Here is a 26,510-nt window from a genome sequence, read left to right on the forward strand (position 1 = left end):
ATCCCAGCAGAACACCCTAGGATTTTGGACAAAACAACTTTTTTTTTAAAAAAAATGTTTTACTTTAAAAACAAACCCCAACATCCTCACCCAACCCCATCAAACAAATTACAGTTTTGGAAAACAGCCTCAGCGACTAATTTTGCAATGGTTGAAATGTGTCAACTGTGTTGCAGTATTGAAAGGAGTGCAAGCGAAGATTTGTTACTCCAGATTGCAAATGTGGTATTGGATGTCTATTGCTTGAGAGGATTTATTTTTTCAGCTTGGCTTCTTTTTATCTCAGTTAGCTCAAACTGATTATTTCAACTGATACCTAATCCAAAACACCAGTCCATTGAGATCAATGTGCTTTGATGTAGCACTTCATCAAACCTTTTGTTTCTACTTCTTTTTTTTTTTGTTATGTATCATGACCTAGAGGGCTGGGGAAGATGAGCCCGGTGGTGGCTGTTCTATAAGGTCATTACTTCTGGCTCTTTAGCATCAGTTGAAGGGGTTTTGGTTATCATATAATATTTTTTTGAAGTCGTTAATGAAGGCTGCTTTTTTTTTTCCCCTTCCTATAAATGAGGGCCCATACGTTTTCCTGTGGTGATCTAGGCACCTAACTTAAGCAAACTATGCTTAATCACGTTGGCTTGGCTAATGACTGTCCATACTAGCAACTACTGTGCACTATTCTCCTTAAACTATTATTTTTATATCAAGGTAAAGAAAAAATCAAGATTCATCCTAGAATAAGAGCTTATTTTTACTTAAATGTGAAACCATGAAGAAAAAGGAGATGGCAAAATAGTGATTTGAAAGGTGAGAGAGAGCCAGGACACTGCTGTCAGTAGCCACTTCATCTCTGGGAGCACCCAGGGTGAAGTAGGTACTTCATCTCAAGCTGCAGACTGTGCTGATGTGTACCACAGCAGCTTTGGAGGATGTGGTTCTTGGATTATTTGTTCTTATCTATGCATGCTTTTCATAAGGACTGCAGTTTTTTCTCATGTGACCATTGAAGTCAGTCGTTAAGAATATATTAAGTTTGTATTAGTAGCTATTTTAGCCATTTAGTCAGTTTGTAAATGAATGTAGGAAGAAAAATGGAGTATTAATGCCAGAATTTTGAAGACTGAAAACTTTCTGAGAATATCTTTTTTTTTTTCCTCAGAAGGTATTTATCTTCATGATAGAAACTTGCAAGAGTGTTTATTTCTGTAATTTTGCTGATTTTCTTTCTTCCTCTCTCTAGAGAAATGTGGAACATACACTTCCAATATGAGACCAGTGTATCCTTCAAAAACCTTTCCCAATCATTACTCCATTGTCACAGTAAGAATTCCTGTATATTATGTTTTCACTTCCAAAGACACTGTTTGTTCTCAAGTTGTCTCCAAGGGAATAGTATATTTCTTTGATGGATTGTTAAAATAAAAGGATTTCCATTCAGAATTTGAAAATGTACATATTGTACTCAAATTCAGAACAACAGCCGTTGTAAAACTGTACAGTTGAGTGGTCAGTTTTAATCAGATTAAGTAATCCAATCCTTCCAAGACTAGCTGCAAGATTTCCCGTATAGGTGGAAGGTTACTTTACCCAAACTGTACCCAAACCTGGGTAAGAATGTCACAAAACTGATCTTGTGAATTTGTTACCTCCTGTGTATAGGAGAAAAAAGAAAAATGCAGGTTTTCAACATGGAATACAGGTCTGGAATCTAGCAGGTGATTATTGGTTTCATTATGTCAGAACTGAAATTCAATCAAGTACTTGAGTATCTACACCTTCTTTCTTATATTCCCATTTTGCAAGGGCTTCTGGTAAATGAGGAGCTCTGGTTCAGGAATTAGATATTTAATTGTGTAGTCCTCACAAATATGCAGCTAAGAGGCATTAATCATTCTCTGCAGCTACATGCAAGTGTCCCTAAATATTGTATTGAGCTTTGTCTTAGCTCCCCATTCCCGTGAGACGTAGCAGGCAGTTTATCAGAGTCCTAATGGTGTTGCCATTTTATCCTTTAATGTAAAAAGGAGCTAGTCTGCTTGAAGGCAGAGCACAGAGTCTGTTAGAAATACCTAATGTTGGTGCCTCTCATGAGCACTTCTTTCACTGTATATGTGATGGTTATCCCCAACTGGAGCTTTTGTCTGCTGAAGTGTGGTTGTTCTTTTGAAAAAAACAGATTTTGCTCACGTGATAGAGATGCAGGATAGGTAATTGTTTTGTCATTGATACTAAAGATAAAACAAATGCAGGAACTGAGGTGGTGGTTTTCAATTTGATCCCAGAACAAGTTGCTTGCCTATTTTTGATTGTTTTGGGGTTTTTTTGTTGTTTGTTTTAATTTCACTGAGAAGCAATTAAGAGTTGGGAGGCAGAGCTTGGTAGCAATAGTAGGTGATGCTGCTAAATTTGGGTGTTGAGGTACTTGTGGAGTAGAAGTTGCATGTGGGTTATTCGTTGGACATATTTGCCTAACAGACATCTATTTCTGTAGCTGGATGGTTTGTTTCCTTTCCTTATATATATATAAATATATATATTTCCTTATCCTTTTGGTTACAGGGTCTGTATCCTGAATCTCATGGTATAATTGATAACAAGATGTATGACCCCAAAAGAAATGCATCCTTCACCCTTAAAAGTGAAGAGAAGTTTAATCCGCAGTGGTACCAAGGACAGCCTGTAAGTATTAATACACTGTTGGGAATGTACATCAGCCTGGTATGTTACTTAATATCTCTTGGATGCATAGTGATGTTGAAAGAGTACAGAGGTTACATCTAAGTCAGCCAAGAAGTGTTACTAAGCATGGTTAGGAATTGCCATATTAGAGCAGCGAAATGACAAATGAAAGTGTTACAGATTTTGTTGACCCTCAATGGAATGTTCTCTAAGGAGAAAAACTAGCTTAAAATAACTAATAGAGATAACAGATTTTCTGCTTTAAATATGAACTGAGCTTGCAGTTAACCTCTCTGAGGAAACTGATGGACCAACCAGTTTTAGAAGTAAGCAGTAAAAAAGGTTTATGCTCTGCCCAAATTACGCCTGTGTCTAAAGATGCAGTTTTAAAAGAAAATGTCTCTGTTCAATCATACAGCCATGGCAAATGTGCTGAGACTGCTATCAAAGTGAAGTTGCATGGGAAAGTTTGGGTGACTGCTAGCCAGAAGAATAGCAAGGGAACGCATGCAACTACTTAGTAATGTGGAGAAGGCTATTTGTTTTTGGTTTTAGAAAAGAACATGTAAATGTAGACTTTGTAGTCCACTGAGAAGGAAATGGTGTACCAGTCAGGCAAGAAAACATGCAGAAGAAATCTGCAAATCTGGTGAAGGGGCTGGAGAATAAGTCTTATGAGGAGCAGCTGAGGGAGCAGGGGTTGTTAAGCCTTGAGAAGAGGAGGCTGAGGGGAGACCTCATTGCTCTCTACAACTACCTCAAAGGAGGTTGTGGAGAGGAGGGAGCTGGTCTCTTCTCCCAAGTGACAGGGGACAGGACAAGGAGGAATAGCCTCAGGCTCTGCCAGGGAAGGTTCAGGCTGGACATCAGAAAAAATTTTTTCATGGAAGGGGTCGTTGGGCATTGGAACAGGCTGCCCAGGGTGGTGGTTGAGTCACCATCCCTGGAGGTGTTTAAAAGATGGGTGGATGAGGTGCTCAGGGGCATGATTTAGCAATTGATAGGAATGGTTGGACTTAATGATCCTGGAGGTCTTTTCCAACCTAGTTATTCTGTGAAATCATGAGATCAGCAGTAATATCAAAAGATTTGACAAATATCTTGTTCCCATATTTTGAAGTGTGTGGGGCGTGGGTCCTCAAAACGTTTCCATCCCTTCTTGCTTCACTGTACTTCAAACATTTCCCCCTTCTGGTATTCAGCGATTGTTCTGTCATTGCATTACTTCTCTATCTATGGGAGCTCATGGTTCTTCTGTCCTGGCTCCCCCTGGTGTGTAGCAGCAAAAGGATGAGAGGGTTTTGCTACAAGGAATCAGACTGAAAGTTATCTCTGGACTGCAGATAACGATGTTGTGGAAGATAGTCCATGTAGAGTGTTCCACTTAGTATTTTTTTGTTTGTTTTCAGCCTTTCTGAAAGGTGCATAGCTGGAGGGGACAGTACTGGATCTGGCAATTACTCTGCTAAATCAGTGACCTGCACTAATGATGGTGATTTGTTCTTCCGCAGATTTGGCTAACAGCTATGTACCAGAATCTAAAAGCGGGTACGTTCTTTTGGCCTGGATCAGATGTAGCAGTTAATGGAACTTTTCCAAACCTGTATGAAAACTACAGCAGGTATGTAAGCTCCTGTGTCTTTCATGGGTATTTTTACTTTAACTGTTCCAATGGGACAGATGCTAGAGAAAGCATGATTTTTATTTTTTTTTTCTGTTTTCCTAAATAGTTGTTCACAACATGATAAAAAGATATGATCTGGTTAACTTTGTTTCCATATAATGTAGGTTCTTTGTCTAATCATTTTGTTATCACTCAGCAAACATTTTACAAGAAAGATGTTCAAAAATCAGCTTTAAGAACTGCTTTACTGATTTTCTGTTTAGTCATTCAAAAGACTTTTATAAACACACTCAATCCAAACATCTTGTACAGTGGATGGATCAAGTCTTGACATGATATTTCCCATGAAAAATTAAGTTTTGCTGTTTACTGTAGTAAATTCTTCCAATGTAAAATTATTTTCATTGCACATCTTGAAAGTATTTCACATGAAGGTAGCCATAGTAGAGTCAGTGATGGCTCTTCACTGCAATTAAACGCTTACTCCTTAAGGAAAATTCTGCCTAAATCTGTTTATCACTGTTTATTTAATAATTTCAAGTCTTGCCCGAGAAACTAAGGCTTTTCATTTTTCTTTCCAGAATAGTTTTCTCTTTCTACACCTTTCTTAAAGCATGGAAATTCCAATTCTTGACTTAGTGTCTACATTTTTTTCCTGTAGGAACTTGTACATTGTTACTTGAACTTAGTAATTCAGCTAATTAACCTAACTTTGTGGGTGCCTTATGTTGTTATACCTCAACACTGTCAGTCTACTTCAGTAATCGATACAGAGCATCTTTTTTGTGACATAGTCTGAGAACTTGTGTTCAAACTGTTTAAACATTTAAAAAAGAACAACCACCCCCAAACCAAGATATTTTTAAAACATAATAAAGAAATGAAAACCTGCATATGATTTTGCACTTTGAAACCAGTTTTTCTTTTTGTATAGAAAATACAAGCAATACTGGCAGCTTTACTCTAATCTTATTGCAGTCAACAGGGAACAATATTCAAACAGGGACAGTATTCAAGGGAGCTTTAGATCAGGCCATTAACTTCTGTAGAGTCACAGGCAATTAGCATAGATAAACTTGTATCCAACTAAATAGCTGTTAATGCTATCCAGTTGAATTAAATTTTCTCTGCTAAAGTACATGGGTTTTGAAATGTGTAACTAAAATTTTTTTAGCTATTGGAAAGACATGGTTGGTTGATCTTGTGTTGTTCTGATACAGCTCAATCCCATTTGAAGAAAGGGTGGTAACTGTTCTTCACTGGCTGCAGTTACCTGAAGATGAAAGGTAGGTATACAAGTGCAAGTGTAAGTTCCTGTTAGAGAAGTATTGCAATGAATTACTTGGTAATTTTGACCTTGGTTTTAAACAATATCTTATGCATTATTGTAACACTGTTAAAACATGATTTAATGCATGCCTGTTTCTATGACCAAAAGCTCTTTAAATTAAGTTGCATTTCCTCCCTCTGAATGATAGCTTTGTTATCAATATTTGATATCCATTGTTGAAATATAATCTCTTCAAATTGTCTAAATGTATATGAAAAATATTAAATTTTTTGGTACTGTTTGATGTAGACCACACTTTTACACTCTGTATTTAGAAGAACCAGATTCCTCAGGCCATCAGTTTGGACCAGTAAGCAGTGGAGTAAGTAGTTTTGCAGTTTTTTTCTTTTCTTAATTTGAAGCTTTGCTCTGACTCTATAATAAACTGCTTGATTTACTCTGGATTAACCAAGACCATGTTCTGTATGCTTAAGAACACAACTTGTGAATAGACATCCCGTCCACAACTAACATTGAAACAAAGCATGTAATAAATAGCCTATTTAAGTCAATTTTTTTATTATCTTTTTTTCAATAACTTCTAAATTGCTAAAACATGTTTGTAGGTTTTATCTGCTTCTACTAATTATTTGTTTATTTTAGCTGGTGATGTTGGGAGACAAAGTTTCTATGCTTTCAGTTTAGCAAGAGCAGATATTTTTATAGCAATGGTTTAAGTTTTGATGGTTAAGTGTTCATGTTGTGATTGTCATTCATTTTCTCCCAGTCTCTGTGCAAATACTAGAGGAATATTGGTCTTATCTCTCTACTTAAATGTTATGCCTCCTTGGAAATAGGGTGAAAAATAGGATGTCGATCCCATCACAGTTTGTGGTGTACTTATTGTATAAGTTAACTCTTTTGGGGCTGCTGCTGTTTTCAGAAGTACTAAATAGTTTTACATTTTACTAAATCTAAATGAAAAATGCAAAGGAAAGATTTTGGAAATTCAGGGACCTTGTTAAATTCTTCTGTCTTGAATGATCAGGAGATTTTGGCATCTTAGCTGGGTATTTAACTTCTTTGGTAACAACAGTCAAAAGCTCTTGCCAATTGCTCTTGAGGTGTGTGCGTTTACTGTCCCTGTAAGGAACTGTAAGATGAGTGTAGGTGCCCAGTGAAGTATCAGACAACGAACTGAAACTGCAATATAGGGAACGTGTTTAAGTTCGTTCCCCTTTTTTTGGTTAATAAGTGGACATGAAGTTCTGTATGTAAGGAATGTGCTGGAGAGAAAGAACTTTGGGTTTTGTACAGTCTCCCCAGAAGCATCTCATTTTTGTTCCTGCAAAGCAGGGCAGCTTATAGTGGTTCAGTGAGGTAACGGAATGACTTGGTTTTAAAAAAGCAGTGGTTATATCTATGCAAGTGAGCCTGAATGCCAGACCCTTGATCAGGAACACAGTGCTAGGCTGGCAATTTGTTCTTTTCCTTTACACTAGTTTTCTTGGAGACTAATGACCAGTCCCAGTTTCAAGGACAGTTTGCTCCAGGGTATCTCAACAGGAATTTTGAGGAAGTGTTGCAGGCTTGGTTTCCTCTGTCTTCAGCCCTCTGGTATTCTTCCATCAGCTTCTGCACCTTAGGCATTCCCTGTTGTCCTCAGCTGTGCTCCTGATAGTGCAATAAACATCCTTAATTTCATGTTTTAAACCCGGACTCACTGGATACAATCTGGGGTGGGTTTTTTTTTTGCTTTTGTTGTTTGTTCTTGTTTTAAATATCTTGAACTGAAATAATGTGCAAAAATGTGTGGCTGTGTCTTAGTATAAGGGACCCAGAAAAACCTGGAGCCAAGGGCTTGTATGGTCTAGATATAGCCAGTCTTATGTAGATGGAGTTAGCCTTGAGCAGTACAGATGCTAGACAGTCTGCAGGCTCCCATTTTTATTCAGCAGTATAAGTGTACCTGTTGAGTCCCTTCTCAGTAGATGTACATGACTGTGTATCTAAAGTGTTTACAACAGAAGTACAAACAGGCAAAAAGCAGGTTTAATGGGCTGTTGAGAATGCTGCAAGTCTCCCGTACTGACTTCACATTTTCTGCTCTTAATGTGCTACATGTGCTCCCTGATATGAGTTTGGGTGTTACTGCACATTAGGTCCCCTGTGTCCTTTACTTATGTCTGGACTGCATCTAGCCTCGGGTGCTCTATGAGAAGAGGTCCTTATTCATTATTAGTATGTACTGATAGAGTTTAGATTTCTTCACTCTCCTTAGAAATAAATTATACTTTTAACTGAAGTGATAACACTTTACATTCATGTTTTTGTCCTGCAGGTCATTATGGCATTGCAGAGAGTGGATAACATAGTAGGGATGCTGATGGATGGTCTCAAGCAAATGAACTTGCACAAATGCCTGAACATTATTTTTATATCAGATCATGGTAAATACAACTTTATAAAATACATCAGAATTTAAGATCTGTTTTTATAAACTAATATTCTGAGTTTATATTGGCATGTTTCTGGCAAGCAACTAATATTGAGAAATTACTTTTTCTGTTATCAAGATGTTGTGAGAGATAAATGATGTAGGTGAGAATTGTACTGTTTTATAAGGGGAACGAAGTGGGAAACATATGGACGGGTTAAATAATTTTGATATTTTATTCCTAGTTCCTCTTGTGATCATTACAAGCCAATAAGAGAAATAGTATAAAAATGTGAATTGTAAAAAATAGGTTTAATTTTATTGTCTTTTAGCTACACTACATGGTAATAGCTTGTAAATTGCTGAAGAAGGGAAAATGCAATACCTTCCTCTCAGTTATCAGTTCCCTTATCTGTTATTAGAAGGCTGTGAATATGAAACTTGCATTTATTTCTGTATTAGCTTTTCTATATTTCTAGAAGTATTTCTATGTTAAGTGCTATATTTAACACAATTTTTTTCCTGCTTCTTTTCCTGCTAAACAAAATATAAACACACTTCCATGCAGCACAAAAGTGACTTGCAGAACTCATTGCCATGAGGAATGATCCAACCAAATATCTATACAGGTTTGCAAAATTAATGGAGGGTAAAACTGTCAATTAAGAGTAAGAATTCAAATGCATTATGCAACTCTGTCTCTTTGACTTCTGGAAACTATTAAGGAACACTGGGAGAAAGATTGGTCTGTAACTGCTGTGCTTGTTGAGTATTTCTCTGGACATGTTACTGAACACCACTAGGTAGGATAGTGAGCTAAAGGAATATTTGGTCTCACCATTACCACTGTTTCTAGACTCAAGATTTCTTTTCCTTCGGAGAAGAAAATTGTCTATTCAATTGGAGTGTTTTTCTTGGCTGAGGAAATGGATGGTTTTGTGTGTCTATGGGAGAAAACAAGACATTACATACCTGAGTACTGTGGTCTCCTTGTATCAGATGTCTGGGGGCTGCTGATAGAAGGAGCTGAGAAATTAATTTCTGACTTCTACAACTTAAGTCACATCTCTCCTCAGCAAGGCTGCTCTAAAATATTCCTATTTTAAAATAAATTTTATATCTTTTTGCAGGGATGGAAGCAGGGAGCTGTAGGAAGACAGCATATCTGGACAGCTATCTGGACAATGTTCAAGATTTCATAGTAGTACCTGGTCCTGCAGCTCGCCTAAGACCTAATAATGTTCCAGATGAGTATTTCTCTTGTATGTAATTGCTAAACTAATTTTTGTTATTTGGTTATATGCTTTTGTACTTTATGAACACAGACTTAGTATCTGCATTCTGTTGCTATATCTGAGTGAAGGTCAACTAGGGACAACCTGGATAATGATAAAGAGGAAATGCTGAGTGGTGGACCTGTATTTTTAAAGATCTCTTGACTTTGCAGATCTGGAGGTGCATTGAATCCTACAGATTGCTTTTATGGGCTTCCTTAGAGTGACCAACTACAAATGCTCTTACCTTGTGAATGACATTCGTTTAAATCACATCTTTGGTGCTGAAAAGAGCCCAAAGAATCCCCACCTCATGTCACACCTCACTTTCTGATTTACCAGTTTGTGTATGGATCTGCTATATTTCTATTTTAAAGGAATGTTAAATTGTTGCTATATTTTATGTATTATTTTAGAAATGTTGTTATATATTTATTAGTTATTAAAAAATGCCTGATGGCCTGACAGCAGTTGAGTAAACTGCAAATAAACAAGATAATTGATCTGATTTAAAAATCAATAAACGCTTACAAATTTTAAACATTGATTCATTATGCAGTCAGGTGAACATTTAGTGCCTGTGGGATTTGGTACTTTTTGTTGAATACAGGCATTTTCTTCATGTTTCATAGTTTCTGTTGTTTTTTTTTTCTATCTAGATTATAGTTATCCATGCCCTTTAAAACTTGTAGGCCTCAACCCCAGTGACTTTAAGTCCTGTTTACTTCATTGCTTGATGCTATTCTAAATTGTTTTAAATGTTTCCTTGGAGAACGTGGGAGTCAAATGCAGCTCTGTTCTTCCTGGAGAAACAAATTCAGGAATAAAAAACCAGAGCATCTCCTGCTTTGGACATGTGCACTGTTTTCATGCTGTAGCATAGGTGTCTCTGTAACACTGAAGATATCCATGCAGGAATTCTTAATGCTGCCCCTGCTAAGGTAACCCTTTAGGTACTCTAGTCAGGCATCCAGACTGAAGACAGTAACTGTGTGAAATGTAACGGGTCTGTTATGCAAAATGTCAAACTAAATGATGTAATGGTCCTTTTTGGCTTGAGTCTAAGCATCTGAATCTTAGCCAGCTTGCACTTGGCTGTCTTTCCAAGGATTCTTGCCAGATAAAACTGCTGTCCTGATAGCTATATTTGTTTCTTTTTCCTTAGGAGTTTAGTAGCAAGCAGAAAAAATCCAGCTCGATTAGCACAGCATTTAGTTGCCTCTTTTGTGAAAACTTACTTCTCGGATTGTTTTTCTAACTGTGGCAAATATAGCTTAAAATTTTAAAGCTGTGAATAAGTAAGCACAGGGAGAGAAGACTGAGCTAAAACTTCTTAAAAGCAGTAGCTTGACAGCGTAGAGATTGTTTTGTTCCACATGGTTTCCATTCTGGAAAAATAATTAGTGTCCAGAATTTTTTTTTGAAACTATGTGAATTATATTACGTGGTAGGAATGCTTTCATTTTACATCTGATTTTTCTTAACTTAGGTGACTAATTCTTACATATGATTCTTCCAGTTAATTATGAAGGCATTGTCAGAAACCTCACAGTAAGTGTTGTCTTATGTATTGTCCTAGCCTAGTTTCTACTGATGATTACAGGTATTTTATAACATCAGCTGTTTGCTGGGCTACTTGCATAGCATTTGGACTTTAAATCGGTGACCTTTCATATGCTCTACAGTTAATGACAAAAGTAGTTCAATCACATGGAAAGGGAAGGTCAAAGTTGAATAAGGTGTCATATAGCTATCTCTTATTGTACATTAACTAAGGTTTTGCATTCATTTCTTTTAACTCTTATTTAGCACTGTATCATGTTGCTCTTCCAACTGGAGAATGTGTGTACGTGGACCATTCTAGTTGAAGGCCAAGTCAGTGTAAAGGGAATCTCCATTTTCTGGATAAGCATAAGGTTTTCTTGCTCACACCTTCTTGATAAACAGCTTTGAGAAAGGATATTGGGTTTTTTTTGTCACCTCCCACTTAAGGCATTTGCCTTTCAGTCCTGCATCTGGATTCTGTTCATCCCTGTCCCGTTTGTGTCAGAGTTGTACAGATACCACTGTTGGTGAAAGCTATGCTGTTTATATAGATGATTTCACAATTAAAAAATCCCAATATTACAGTACAGGGAGGTTTTTTGCTTAGTTGTTTTTTTGTTTGGTTGTTTTAAATCATTAATAGATCTTAGTTGGTAGAAAAGAATCTATTCCTGAGAGACCACTTAAACCCCTTTGAATGTCTGTAGCTTTCTGTATTAGACCTGTGGAATGATTGCACTGGGTAGTCTTGACCACTTGTGAAAGTATCATGATATTAATGTCTAGCTGTAATTCTTAATTTTAAGTAGTACTGTTTGGTTCCGTACAGTTGTAGACTGTAAGAAAGAGTAAGTTGTGTCCATAATCCAATACAAATATTACTATGATAATTATCGGATGCAGACCCAGTCAGTATTTATTATTTAAGCAGTTATTAATACTCATGTCCCAGACCATGTGATTCCCAATCTGATGGAGTTGCCTTGTTAGCAGATGCTATTGCGGACCCTTTACAATTTAATTTCTTTAAGAACTGTGCATGACATGTACATTCCACCAAGATTTTGTTTATTTTATATGTATTTTTAAATATTTCAGTGCATCAAACCAAATCAGCCTTTCAAAGCTTATATGAAACAGCTGCTACCAAAGCGTTTCCATTATTCCTATAATGACCGAATTGAACCACTGCACTTTTATGTAAACTCCCAGTGGCAGCTTGCTAGGTAAGTTAGTTTTCGGTACTTGATTATATAGCAAATACTTCTGTTACCTTGTAGCTTTTCTCTTCCAGGTGCTTGGAGCTCCACGATAACTGTCGGAGTGTCGTATTCTTGTTTGTCATAGCAAAGGGGCATTGTGAGGACATGATATGTGCTGTTCTCCACAGGTTTTGCTGGTCCGGGGAGGCTCAGTTCTAAACTGACAGCTATAGATACTCTCGCTGCTGAGCTTGTAGGTAGTGGCAGGCCTTGTGGCAGAAATGTTACAAGTTAAGGTTCCCTTTGTCGGATTCTTGAGCACATCTTACTGTACTTTAGGAATTTCTAAAGTGAATCATGAAAGCTAAACCTGTGCATAATTACTTGTTTGAAGCAATAACTGATCTACTGGCATACATAGAACTTACTGAGCCCACTGTTGTTAATTACCTTGTGTTCTAACCAATGAGTTTACAGCTTCCAGAATAATGATGTCTACTGGAATATAATTTTGAACACCTCTGTGGTGCTCCAGGGCTTTCATCATGAGAGTATTTCAGTCCATGTATTCAGTAAGTCCTGTTGTATAACACTGTAAATGTGTGCAAGTCATGCAAATTAGGTTTGGCTTAATAGAACTGTACACATTTAAATGTTGTATATTGATCTGGCATATGTTAGAGGTTTGCTTTCATTGGACTGTAAAATACTTGGCTGAGTGCTCTAAATTACATTACAGTTATTAAAAACCAACCAAAGTCTTAATCTACTCACATAAAGTACTGTGAAGTTCTGTTAGCTAAATGGCAGGGGGAATCTCATCCTGAGAAGAAAGTTTTTTTTTCACGTCATCAGAGCTTCGACTTTAAATGACAGTGATAGACACCTGAGAATTTCAAAGGGATAGCATTTGCAGAGAAAACTATCATTCTGACCTTAAGGGCGTTCTCTTCTAGGGCTAAAGACTTTATTCCCTGTGGACAAGCCTCTAAGAATCCTTAAGTAGACCAGTAAACAACGCATCATTGAATGTATTTTATACTGATGGTATCTGTAAAGTGAGTTATGTAACCTGTGAATTTTTAATAGGAAACCGCTTGAGATTAAAAGCTGTACAGGAGGGTTCCATGGCTCAGACAATCGCTTGCCCAGTATGCAGGTGAGGCTTAAGCTTATGCTACTTCTTATTTTTAGGCCCTATTTCTGAATGTTGGCGTTAGTTGTTTGTTTTATTTTTGGGTTTTTTTGTTTGTTTTTTTTTGGTTTTTTGGTTTGTTTTTTTTTTAAGATCTGTGACACTATCATCTGCAATTAAAGAAATCAAGCATTTGTAGGATTGCTATTGTGACATGCTGGGTAACCCACACAAGGTGAGATTCTGTTGCCCTGAGAGTTGGGCAAAAACACAACAGATTTACTGTGCTGGTAAGGGTATAAAGCTGAGCCAGGTTGTTTTGTAGTAACATTAAAAACGGATAAAGAAAACAACGTCTCAGCAAATCATCAGTTACGGTAGTTGTAGATCTTGAGAGAATTCAGATTGGAAAGGACCTTGGGAGGTCTCTAGTCCCACCCCCAACTCAAAACTGAGTCATCTGTGTGATCAAACTAGGTTAGCCTGGCCTTTCTGCAGTTGCATCTTCAAAATTGCCAAGGGCAGAGGCTCCACAACTTCTAACCAACCCATTCCACTGCCTGAGTGTTCTCGTGGTGTAAATATGCTTACTTACAGCCAGCCAGAACCTTCGTTGTTTCAATTTGTCTGTTGGGTCTCTGCCTCCTGCTATGTAGCACTGAAGAACATGGCTCTATCTCCTTGATGACATTATTATAGGTACTGGGGGACTGTTGTTAGGTCCACCTGAAGCAGTCTCTTCTCCATGCTGAATAAGCCCTATTCCTCTTAGCAGAGCAAGAGCTTCAGCTCCCAGCCACCTCAGGGTCCCTCCACTGCATGTGCAATAGTTGTTTGTCATTCAAATGTTGCATGTGCATTATCCCAATGCGGCTTGAAGAAATGCTGAGTAGGGAGAAAGGGAATCCCTTCCCTCAGAAGCTTAACCAGCAGGCTGTTAGTACAACATTGGATACACTTGGTCACCTTTGCTGCCAAGGTGTGCTGCTGGCTCATATTTGGCTTGCTGTCAACTATGCCATCCAGGCCCTTGCAAGTGAAGTTGTTCCACAGCCACCAGTCCCATGATCTGTAAGGCTAGTCCAGACTTTTTCTGGGTTGCCTAAAAGCAGGAGTAACAGGCTGGAACATTCTGAGGAGCGTCAAGAAGAATTGCGGAGTCCTGGGAACAGTGGTAAAAGACTCTGCAGTGCAGGTTTGTTTGGTTTGGGTTTGGGGTTTTTTTGTGGTTTTCTTTTCATTTTTTGTTTGGTTTTTTTTTAATTGTACTTTGTGGGTTTTTTTTGGTTTTGTTTGTTTGTTTTTAAATCAGTTCTCCTGGTCAAAGGGAAGGGGGTTTAAAAGGGCCAGTTGATTTGCCAGAATCAACAAATCGTTACAGGACTGGTGCCAAAGTCAGGGCTTTGCCTACTTAGGCCCCAGGACTTGCTTTGAGAAACCTGATCCAGTGGGAGCTGTTGGGGTCCATCTTCAAGAAAAAGGGGGAAGAGCATGTTCAGTCAGAGGCTTGCTGAGCTGGTGAAGAGGACTTTAGGTTGCCAGGGGAGGATAATGTTCATCTATCCCACTCCTACCAGTTTGATGCCAGTGTCAGCAACAGATACCAGAGCCTGGATTAGATGTCAGTGGGAGAGCACCCAATCAACAGCAGAAAGGAATTCCAGCCACTCCAGTCATTGAATCAGCTTCATCAAGGGCCCAACTTAAATGCCTCTATGCAAACACATGTAGCATGGGGAATAAACAAGAGAAGTTAGAAATGTGCATATACCTGTAGGGCTAAGATTTCATTGGCATCATGGAGAAATGGTGGGATGGCTTCTCTGACTTGAGTGTTGGAACGGAGATACAGGGCCTTTAGGAAGGACAAGTGGGGAGATGAGGAGATGGTGTTGCCATCTATGTCAGTGACCAGCTGGAGTACATGTTGCTCCGCCTGGGAATGTATGAGGAGTTGATGGAAAACTCATGAGTCAAGATTAAAGGGAGGGTAGGGACAGATGATGTTGTAATGGGGGTCTACTACAGGCCACCCAACCAGGAGAAACAAACAGATGAGGCCTTCTATAGACAGAGGAGCAGCCTCACATTCCCAAGCCCTGGTCTTCACAGAGGACTTCAGCCACCTTAATGTCTGTTGAAGGGACAACATAGCAGGGCATAAGCAATCCAGAAGGTTCTGGGAATGTGTTGATTAGAAGTTACCTTGTTGGCAACAGTTAAAGCATTTTTCACCCTTGCCTCCTTGTTTTTATTCCTGCAGCAAACTCTATTCTATGTTAGCGCAAGCTTTGCGTGGCTGCAGCATTAAGTAGGTCGATGAACTGAACCAGAAGGAAAAGAGCCAGCATGAAAAAAAGGAAGCTTTTTGAGTTGGCTGTGTTTCTGGATCAGGTTCACTGTATTGCTACACAATAGCTTGTGCCAGTAGGGCTCGGGAAGTGGTGCAAGACGAAAGAACAGCTGCAAACCAGGCACAGAAGCCTAAGATCTTGCCATTGCTTAAACGATTTAAAACATTGCTACTAACAGATGTTTTTGTAGCCTTAAGTTAAAAGCTTCCAAATTGTTTTCAGGGCATGAAGTGTGGTGATTTCTTTGGCTCAATGTTTCCATTAAATCTCTTGGAGCATTTTAGAAAATGAGTTTAGCTTCATTAGCAGAGAAGAGCAAGAAGCTTCATAAATAGCCAAAGGCAACTTTTTAAAGGCAATAATGATACAGAATTGGGTTTCTTAATACTTTTCAAGAAAATAATGTGCTTTTTGAATTGGTTTTTACTGTGTTGGTAAAGTAAAGATTATGTTCTTGGAAGAAAATGCCTTCAGAGTATAAAGATACGTTCCATTTCAACTTGACTTGAACACTTTACTTTTCTCTGTAAATCCTAGGCTATCTTTATTGGTTTTGGACCAGGATTCAAGTTTCGTACTCAAGTTGATCCATTTGAAAACATTGAAGTATATAATTTAATGTGTGGTGAGTACAATTGATGAGGGTTATCTTTGTTCAGTAAAATGTCTTCTGGGCACTGTAAATCTTGTCATCTCAGGTTTTTAAGTGTCCTTAGAAATTTGTCCTTAAGATTTTTTTTTTTGCTGATTTTCAAAAAGCTGCTTGTGTATTTTTTTTTGTTTGAGAAAGATCCAGCTTCTAAATGACAAATGGCAGATTAGGATACTGGTCACAGGCCATCTTGTATCTCTCCTTTCTGCTAGTCACTGTGTTTCTCTGGCTGCTCCAGAGCTGATGTTTTGACTCCCTATTACTAAGACCTGACTACTTCACAATCAATCTACCATCAAGAAAGGATATTTCTTTTGTATATGTAACTAGTGGTTTTATCCAATTAATCACTCGGGTGATCATTTTAAGTCTGAACAATAAATTAACATGTGTAGTAATGGGTATGGGTGCAGCTGCCAGGCAACTCATTTCAAGAAAGCCTGCGTCTGTGACTCCCATTGCTTTTTATGCACCTGAACAATTCCTTGTCTTTTTGTCAGTTTTTTTCTTATTTGTTGTTTTCATTTACCATATTTTAACTTTAGTGACTTGATATAAATAGGTCTTTAATTCACTTTTTTTTAAATTACTTGATTCACATAATAGATCTCCTACCAAATTCATCATTGTATGTGTCAACTTCTTCAATTTGTATTGTATCTTTTAATACTAGATTTGGATGTTTCCCTATCTGTACCACAAGTGTTCCGAATGTGTCTTTTTTTTCCTCTTTTGATGGACTGCAATTGTCTTGTTAGTCCATGGTCCCATTGCTTTGGAGTCTTACTTGAGAGTTACTTGTCTCTGCAATTGTCAAGTTTCCTGTTTCTCACCCCTCTATGACGTCACTCTAGAATTTGGTTTCTGTTCCATGTGGTCTGCTTCTGTATCTGACAGTTGCAGACAGCCTACTACATATACAGATACTCCTCACTTTTTCTGACACCATACAATACACTGCACTCCCCTTTCAAACACAATGTTACTGTGACTCTTTTTTCTTTTATCCCTTTTTCATTCCCTTATTTCACGGTTTCTCAAAAAATCTATCATAAGTTCTACCACTTTCTGTTGACCCTTGAGGTCTTCACCTGTTCTCCGTTATTTCCTGCCTACTTCTCTCTTGCCAGGACCTATACTTGCTCTAACATCTGCATCTGTGAGAGACAATGTATTACCAAAGTGTTTGATCCAGAAAACACTTATTGGGAGCACTGCACATGCTTGAGATCAGTGGCGATATTCAGGTATACCACATTTAAACTGTATGTTTAAATTCTTTACTGGCCATTGTCAGGAAGCATCTCTCGCAGCCTTGTATGCTTTGCTATCTTCTTATGTCAATGAGGTCCTGACTACCTCCATCCTTTATAGAAAGAATTAGAATAGGACATAGAAAAACAATAAGATGTGCAAAAGTCAGAACTTTAGCTTTCAGATAGAAAATTAAATGAGGCAACTAACTTAACCTTTTCCTTGCCTAGGGCTTAGGTGTCTTCTGAACTGGAGAAAGGCAACTTCCTTTACTTGTTTGAGGCTATGGTGTTTCTCATGGATGTGTCTGACTGCACCTTCTTATGAATTGCAGCCAGAGAAGAGATACCATCTCCCATTTGTCCAGTGCCTTAGCACCTGAAGCACGAGCACCAGATGTACAACTAACTCTTGTCTAAATTTCAACTTGTTTTCTGAGGTGTTTAAATTATCAGACTTGAGGGTTTCTGGGGTGTTGTGAGTTCCTGGATACTGCACTTAACAATTTAATTTTGCTGTTGAAGTACAGAACTGAGTTCCAGGACTGGTCCTGGTTTTATTTTTTTCACTGCTTTGTGTAATGCATTCATTTGAGCAGGGACTGCTAAGATCAGGAAAGGTGTTTTAGTCTTCTTTCCAAAACAAAACGCCTTCATCTGGAAGGAATGACATTAATGTATTTGAGTGGCATATAGTGCAGGAAGAAAGGCCTTCAGCTCTGCTATGCAGGGGGGAGCAAGTTCAGCTTTGAACTCTTGTGCTCTAGGTGACTGATCTAGACAAAGTTTTGGATGCAAGTGTGTCTCATCACCTGTTACGTTTTGAAAACATCTTATTTCATAGATTCAGTGAGAGTTCAGTGGAGGAGTAACAAAATGCTAGTAAGGATAAAGCTTGAAAAAGGGCTTCTATTCAGTATTTTGAAGGTATCCAAAATCTCTCTCGAGTATTGGTGGTATGCAGGTTTTGTTTGAGTTACTTTAATGGCAGAGACTTAGCTGTTTGGATAGAGATGCTTTTGTTTGGACTACTTTGAGAATTTTGAAACCTAACCTTCCATTCTGTCTAGCTTATTTTACAGTTTTACCCTTTAGTGCTCCTTCAGTTAAGAAGGTTTTGTATTTAATGTCCAGATAATTTTTTTTTAAAAAAAAAGCCCCCAAACTTATTCCCCAAAGTTTCAGTGTCATGTCCTCACTAGCTGCATGTGTTTGGGATTCCTATTGTCCCTCACTGCAAGTCTGGTTGCTGCAAGTTCACTTCCCCTCAAAATTAAGGATGTAAGCTTCTCACATTTTGCACTTGTTCCATCCCTCTTTACAAGCACAGTGATATCATCTGGAGCTCTAGTTAAGGTGTGCTCTTCCTTTTAAAGGGGTTACATTGTTTTCCCTTTTGGGTGTTATAAACAGTAAGCACTGCAGCTCTATTGACCCACCCATACTTGTAAGCACAATATAAGCAGCAGTGAGTCTTTCTCATCCTGTCAATATCGCTTGAATTGTTTCATAGACTTGCTTGATTTGAAACCAGCCCCAAACAATGGAACTCATGGATGCCTAAACCATCTTTTAAGGAACCCTGTTTACACACCTCGCCATCCAAAAGAAACAAGTCATCCTTCTGAGTGCTCTGTGGTGGGACAAAGAACCTTTTCAGTGAGCCCTGGCTGCTCCTGCAGGACAGCAGTAAGTACTGAAATGGTTAACGTCGCAGATGCAGGCATTTGTCTTGTAATCAGTGTGAAACTCTTGGATCCTCCAGTGTTTATCTTTACCCTCTAGTTTTGCAGTCATCTACTGTTGGCTTCAAAATAAGATCTTGCCTGGGGTTAGTGTATACTAGCCTGTATTTCTGTATTCATTTTTGCCGTTTGCTTAAGTGAAGTTATATTCAGCTCTGAAAAGCCTGAAAGACTCCACAGAAGCAAGCTTTGATGGGGAAAGCATTCAGTTCTTGCTTGCTTCATTTAATTTATGGCAGTGTTGTGTGTTTGGGTGTGGTTTTCAAGGCTGTAGATTTGCTTGTGGCAAAACCAATTTGTTTCTGCAAATTCTCTCTAGTCCCTTTCCAGTAGATGTCAGTGAGTTCTGCATAGGGATAACTTACAAGGCAGGTATTACATTCATTACTTCAGGTATAGTAGTGGCTCATAATATGCTTTGTAAAACACTTAATGTGATCTCACTGCTTTTGCTTTATAATTATAGGGCTTGCCAATAAGGGATTTTCATCAGCGTTTAAATCTCACTGAAACAGAAGGTAAGAGATGTATATAAGATACAAAGTCATATAAAAAAATGTAAGAATTGATTAAAAATATAAAATATTTGACATGTAAATCTGAGTGAATCTCAAGTAAGTGAGGTAAAAATTCTTCTAAGTACTCAGTAGGACTATAGTCGTGAGTTTTCAAATACAGTCTTGCTGAACCATTTGTTCTCAAATAGATACGTATCCTTATACATATGTCTTTATGGCATGTGTATAATCTGCTGCTTTTGAATTTTCTAGCACTGAAGTAACGAGCGTTTCAGAATTGGAAGCAAAAGCATTGTATGAAGTATCTGATAAGAAATCCCTAAATCCCTGCAAATACCAACATCGTGATGGCGGCATGCTCTTAATGAAGCATAAGGGTTATTTTACATGGTTGAGTTGTTACATGGTCTTAAGCTGTAGCTTGTTTTACTTATGGTTAATTTCCATTCTTTGGACATATACATGCCATGTTTGAGCTGTAGTTTGTAAGGCTATAGATGTGTTTGTAATTCAAAAATAAAACTAAGTATTTTGAGTGTGAAGCAGGTAAGACAGTAAGTAAATAATGAAAACCGTAAGTCAAAATGGAATGTAGACCTTGATACTCCTACATTAAAACAAGAAATCTTGGTAAGGCTGAAGGAGACATTGGCTGGTGTGTGTGAAACCTTGTTTCTTAAGCAAGTAAACTGTATTTGACAACACTTCACTGTAGCTTCTGTTGGTTTGTGTAGCCTGTCCTGGCATGAAGAAGTGGATATAGCTTTCTTGAATCTTTTCCACTAATAAGAGGATATCTTCTTAAAAATGTGTCTCGGAACCCTTTTAAAATAACTCTTTCAGTGTTGTAAAACATGAGAACAACAAAATAAGTTAGTATGATACAGTGAGCTTTCCTCAACCCTAGAAAGTAGTTTCACTGAAACAGGCTCTGCTAATGTGTAGGTGAATGTCTGAGTGTCTTGCTGAACCCGACTTTGAAGAAATATGATAAGGACGGGGTGTAACCCATTTTGGTTCTGTTTTGTAGAAACAGGAACTTAGAAATCGAAGGCTCTAAACCTACATTTTTGAAACAATAGGATTTTGGCCTGAATTACCAGAGAGACCTGGCTTAGTGCTGGTTTTAACAGTAATTTCCTTATAGATTATACAAATTAAGGACTTCTTTTAAAATTAAATCTAAAAAGCATTGCTACAGATGAAAGACTTGTAGTAACCATAAGACTATTTAGTTTAATTACTTCTGTTTGTGTTCTCTCATTGATTCATAACTTGATAGCCTGTAAGAACAACTTATTAACTGCATTTTTAGTTTTATGAAAAAATTGTAAATTATTTGCCTTTTTCATCATGGGTAGAAACATAAATGTCATAATTTTAAATATTTGTTTTTTGTGGAATTACTCTGGAAAACATCTGCAACATTCATTGCTCAATTTCTTTCCCTATTCAAAACAGTGGCCTTGAAATTGTAGTTATGTGTAATTTGTGGATGGAGTGACCTATTTAGTGGAAAATATACTTTGCCTTCTTTATAATTCCACTCGTGTAATGACTGAAAATACCGGCACTTTCAGTAGCAAAGTGATATTTTTGTTACTTCAAAAGATTTCCGTGATGTGCTAGTTTTCCTCAGTTTTTGTTACATCAGAGAGCTTGAAACTTGAAAACCTTATTTTTGTTTGTTTTCCCATTAGCAAAAATTGAAACCAAGTCTACTTTAGGGATTAAAAGCTGAAGCTTTCTGCTGACATTTGACTGTAGCAGATGATTGCAAGAGCGTGTGTTTCTTAAAATTGTTTTGTTACATCTTTGGTTTTTCCTTAAGATGAATGGTATTGATTCTAAAGTAATTCTGTTGCTAATGCTGCTTTACTTTCCACCTTCTAATATCTTACTTTCTGCTGATTCCACACAGCTTTTTTTCCTGATAAATTTTTAAATGAAAATGTTCACTTTTCTGTTGCATGCAGTAGTTTTACAATAAACAGGCAATGACTTAGGCAAGAGTGCAACCACCTGTGCAGTATCATACTTAAAATATTTGGAGATCTTTCTCTGTATACAAACTTTCTGAAGAGGTTTTGTCCATGAGAGAGAGGTGGAAGCAAAGTTTTGTGACTATCTCACTCATAAAGAGAATCCTTGCACATCTGAAAATCCAACAATACTTCACTTTGTCGTTTTTTTAAAGATGTATATATTTTTAAGTCCTTTAAATGTCACTCTTGCATATGACTTTGCGGTTTCTACTAGAATAGTCCCCTTAGCAGATTTCAAATTGCCACAGTTGGTTACTGCCACATCTAAATGTTACGTAGAAGCAGATCTTGCATGTATTCGTTGACATAAAGTCAACAAAGCCTTTAACTTTGCAACTTAGATCCATCTCCTGCTTTAAATAGCAAAAAGTTATTTGTTTTAAATATAAATTTAATTTGTACAGTAGAAGTTTAAGTGTTTGCTTTATATTTGCTTTGTAATTTATCACCTTAGCATAGCAACAATACTTTTAATTATAAGAATTTTCTTGTTCTGTTGTTGTGACTGCTGTCATTGCTTAGCAATTGGAAATGGGGACAGCCTTAGTTGTATAGAAGAGGAAGTTGCATAACAGGTATCAATTGAAACAAAACAACCACTATTTCTCCTGCAGTTAAGAAGATAGAGAAACTGAATTTGCCCTATGGACGGCCTAGGGTTCTGCAGAAGAGACATAATTACTGCCTCCTTTACCATTACCAGTATGTGAATGGATACAGCAAGGACTACAGGATGTCTCTGTGGAGTTCATACTCTGTTAAAAAAGATGTAAGTATCTGAAGAACGTTTAGAAGCAACCAGTGTTGTCCTTAAATCTGGTCTCAGAATGAGTTTTGTGGTCTTAAAACAGTTGTTTGTAGTTTGGCAAGATCCTTTTGAAAAAAATAAGCTCTGGATTGTTGAACCATTCGTGCCCCGATCTGATCCTTCTTCCCAGATCAGCGTGACTAGGGAAAAATAAGAGGTCAGTGGAGATATGTCTGGTCTCTGCTGCTTTGAACCGTATGCTAAGATGCACGTGTTCATTCAGAGCACTGATCTTGTGAATTGAAAGTGTTTTTCAGGCTGTTCTTTCCCATTCAGGAAAAAAACTTAGGAGCCACGCCATACTTAAAATAGGACAGTAGAGGTTGCAGGTTTTAAATAATGATTACTATAGGTAAATTTAACTAAACTCTGGCAAGGTTTGCTTGATCATAAATAACTTGATGTTAGTGACATGAAGCAACCTGTTACTGTAACAAGTGTCCTAATGGAGTGAGAGGGCCAACACATTTGCCTCTGATTCCTAGCCTGAATGAAGTAGTACATTTACAATAGATCAGATTGTCTTTAATGGGCATCTCTAAGTTTTATTTTGGAACGATTTATTCTCAGCTCTTCTAAAATGCTGCAGTTCCTTCTGCTTTATTTCCAAGATATATGAAATGGATGGGAGGGCTTCTTACTGACAAGAGAAACAATGCTTACAACTTAATTAAGTCTCATTACACGATTTAAGGCAGTTGCAGCTAAATAGAGTTCTGTGGTCCCCAGCACTGAGAGAATTATTCTAAATCAGCTATCCATTTTACCAATGATACTTTCTTGTTCAATAGGACAAATGGACTTCTGCTACACAAGATATATTCAGCTGTTTACACAAGGATGTTCGTGTTTCTCTTAATCACAGCCAGACATGTCTGTTTTATAACAGTCATCCTCACCTAGCTTATGGGTTCCTTTGTCCTCCAAGTATGTATATTGTCTTTATTGTACAGTATGTCTGATTTAAATAATATGGAATGTAGTTGGTGTAGTCTCTTATGGATGTTCCTGATAACTAGTGCTTCATACTCTGATTAGCTGCTGAATTGTTGTTCACTTCAGCATATGAGAAGAACTTTTTAGGCATGTCAGCAGTTGGTGGGTTGTTGAAGGTCTAAAGTGACATCTTGTAAAAAAAAAACCCAAAAAACCCCAAAAAACTGTAAACCTTGAGTCAAATCTGGCAAGTCATTAAATTGCAAATTCATTTTGTATGATAGCTGTTGCTTGGAGCAATCCAAAGTAAAATTTAAGGATGTATCACTCAAAAGACCTGAATTGATATATTTCTTTTCTATTTGAAATATACTGTTCTGTGCCATATGTGGTCCTTAGTAAAGCAATTCAGCATTGGTCTGAAGAATATAGCCCTGATTCTCAGACATGTTACAAAATACTTCACTGTTTACGAGTGGTTAAATTGCTTGTGCATTGTGGCGGACTTGATTTGGAAGTATTTTACATTGACATTACCACCCAAAATATTAAGTAGTACGCTGTGTAAATATCCACATCAAGTATATTTTGCAAATTTCCTCTAGAGCTCCTCTTTTTACGGCTGTATTCTAGTGTCAGAACAAATTGGTCTGCTTTTATTCCTTTCCTCACAATTCAGAAGTCTCTTCTGGTATTTTTTAAACCTTATGGAAATTTGCCTTCTGTATGTCTGAGAAGTGCAATTACTGCTGCTGCTCCTAAGACTATTTTGGATGGGATCCAGCATGTACTGAAGTTAGCACTTAGACCCACATCAGTTTTGGAAAGTGAAGTTAGGTCAGCTCCACCTTAACGTTATTATGCTGGTCTTTAAAAGCATGGAAATGGATTTGTTACTTTAAACTTATGTGTAATTAATTGCTTTTTTCTTTTAGATTTTATGACAGATGTAAAGAAACCTCACTATGATGCCTTGCTTACTAGCAACATTGTGCCAATGTATCCTGCGTTTCGAGGTATTTGATTTGTAGACATATTTTTTGTGTGCACAGTTGAATATAAAGACTGATTTTTTTTTTAAATATTTTTGCTTGCTTTCAAACCATGCAAATGACCCCTGGTTCAGCTATGTCTGTAAAATAAGACGTCCCCAGAATATGAGCTTCCTACCTCAGTGAAAAGTTCCTTGAAGTAGACTTATCACTCTTGCTAAAAAGGTCCACCGTTGTGAGCTTATGATTCCTAATCAATTGGCTTGTTACATGGTAGCAGAGTGTAAGTGTCTTCATTTAATGTCTTTTTCTTTGCATTTTGCTACCTATCTAAATGGGGGTTTATAGTTAATATCATATAGAGAACCCAGATAACAGTATATAATTATGTGAGTTAAATTCATTTCTGGTTTAGGAATGTCTCCTAGACTCAGGTGAGTTTACAGGCAGGAGTCTATGGTCTTGGTCAACAAGGAAACAAGAAAAAAAATCATGTCCCCATTAGAAATGATACAAAGATGTGGGGTTTCCTGAAGGACTTAAAAGGTACTTCCTGGCTTATAGATATGGATGTACAAGCTAGACAAGCCAACCTGATAGTGGGGCAAGACACAGGCAGGTGTGGTCTATCTCTCGCCTTCCCTGCTCTAGCCTCTCTTCATTTGGTTTCCAAGGAAAGAAACCAAAGGCCACAGGGATGTGGCATCACGATGCGTCAGTCAGGTTTGTGGTTAGTGTTAACTGTGAAACCACAATGCAGTGCATGCTGCTGCTCAGTTAGGTGCAGCCTTTGAGTACTGTTAACGCCTGTATAACTTATTATTTTTCTAGCTTATAATGTCTGTTTATACTCCACTGAAAGCTTAGCGGAGTGGTATTAACAGCTTCTACCTTGGAGGTTGTTTCCCACTTCCATTACTGTGTTTCAGTGTTATGGAACTACTTCCACCAATCGCTGCTACCTGAATATGCTGCAGCCAGGAATGGTGTCAATGTAATCAGTGGGCCTGTGTTTGATTATGACTCCGATGGGCTGTATGATACCCCAGAAAAGGTGAAGAGGTAGGAACCTTTTACATTCAAATCCTCTGTTTCTTTTCCTCCTTTAGCGGTCAAAAAGTAATGATCCTTGTTGCCAAGCAAAGCATCTTGTCGAGATGGGCAGGTTATACCAGATCAGAGAGAGAGAGTCAAATGGCCCTGAGCTGACACAGAAGTGTAAATTTAAGCAATAAGCACAAAGAGAAAATGCACCTTCAAAATGTGCCATCCTAAAACCTGAGGATGAGGTGTAAGAGAAGCTGTTGCATGTGGAAGGGTGTCTGCTAGCCTGAAATCTTATGGCACTGCCTCTAGGAATGGATGAGGCACAGGGGCTTATCCCTGGTGTCATGGTTGATACTTCCTGAGCTGGCAGTGTTCCACTACAAAGTTATGAGTACTACAAATATACTAGTCAGCAAAACTGGTTCAAGCCAGCAGCCTAAACTCTCCATCTGCTCTGGATTCTTACACATTTTAATGATAAATCGTTTGTTATAGCTCATCAGACTTGTTACTTAAATCAGCCTACAAGCCAAACTTGATTCGCAAAGTCTGGCATCTTCCTTCCAGGCCTAGGCTTCTTCCAGGCCTGGGCTAAACAGGTTGATTGCTAAAATCTATATTCCAGAACGCAGCTGATCGCTATCATTTGTTCTTTGCAAGTATGATTTGATGGATTTACAGAAAGGTCTTTTGTTTCAGACACCTGCGTAATTCAGAAGTTCCAGTTCCAACTCACTTCTTTATTGTGCTGACTAGTTGTAAAAATACTTCTGAAACTCCTCTGGAGTGTGAAGGGTCTCTAGATGCCTTGTCCTTTGTTGTACCTCACAGAGAAGACAACAGTGAAAGCTGTGCAGTAAGTAGTCTATTTAGTCCCTGTAAACAACTGAAGTCAGGCTTGAGTTTGTTTTGCTTGGATGTTTGACTAGTTAAAAACCGTAAAAATCGTAGTCTGTAATGATCATCTTGACGGAGAAGGCAGTATTTTTGT

General features: G+C 37.8%; 1 protein-coding gene across 1 annotated transcript in view; it reads left to right on the top strand.

Annotated features, from left to right (window-relative positions):
- Positions 1 to 26,510, top strand: part of ENPP1 (ectonucleotide pyrophosphatase/phosphodiesterase 1) — a 58,408-nt gene that overhangs the window by 29,348 nt on the left and 2,550 nt on the right. The window contains exons 7-24 of the mRNA XM_069851914.1: positions 1,244 to 1,323; positions 2,563 to 2,682; positions 4,194 to 4,303; positions 5,527 to 5,592; positions 5,886 to 5,958; positions 7,918 to 8,026; positions 9,144 to 9,275; positions 10,807 to 10,838; positions 11,931 to 12,058; positions 13,124 to 13,193; positions 16,061 to 16,148; positions 18,942 to 19,117; positions 19,640 to 19,691; positions 22,351 to 22,505; positions 23,336 to 23,471; positions 24,416 to 24,496; positions 25,402 to 25,534; positions 26,219 to 26,375. Of these exons, the coding sequence (XP_069708015.1) occupies positions 1,244 to 1,323; positions 2,563 to 2,682; positions 4,194 to 4,303; positions 5,527 to 5,592; positions 5,886 to 5,958; positions 7,918 to 8,026; positions 9,144 to 9,275; positions 10,807 to 10,838; positions 11,931 to 12,058; positions 13,124 to 13,193; positions 16,061 to 16,148; positions 18,942 to 19,117; positions 19,640 to 19,691; positions 22,351 to 22,505; positions 23,336 to 23,471; positions 24,416 to 24,496; positions 25,402 to 25,534; positions 26,219 to 26,375 (1,898 nt within the window). The remainder of the gene's footprint in view (positions 1 to 1,243; positions 1,324 to 2,562; positions 2,683 to 4,193; positions 4,304 to 5,526; positions 5,593 to 5,885; positions 5,959 to 7,917; positions 8,027 to 9,143; positions 9,276 to 10,806; positions 10,839 to 11,930; positions 12,059 to 13,123; positions 13,194 to 16,060; positions 16,149 to 18,941; positions 19,118 to 19,639; positions 19,692 to 22,350; positions 22,506 to 23,335; positions 23,472 to 24,415; positions 24,497 to 25,401; positions 25,535 to 26,218; positions 26,376 to 26,510) is intronic.

The sequence above is a fragment of the Phaenicophaeus curvirostris genome, chromosome 2 (genome assembly GCF_032191515.1).
Source record: "Phaenicophaeus curvirostris isolate KB17595 chromosome 2, BPBGC_Pcur_1.0, whole genome shotgun sequence".
NCBI classification, from domain to species: domain Eukaryota; kingdom Metazoa; phylum Chordata; class Aves; order Cuculiformes; family Cuculidae; genus Phaenicophaeus; species Phaenicophaeus curvirostris.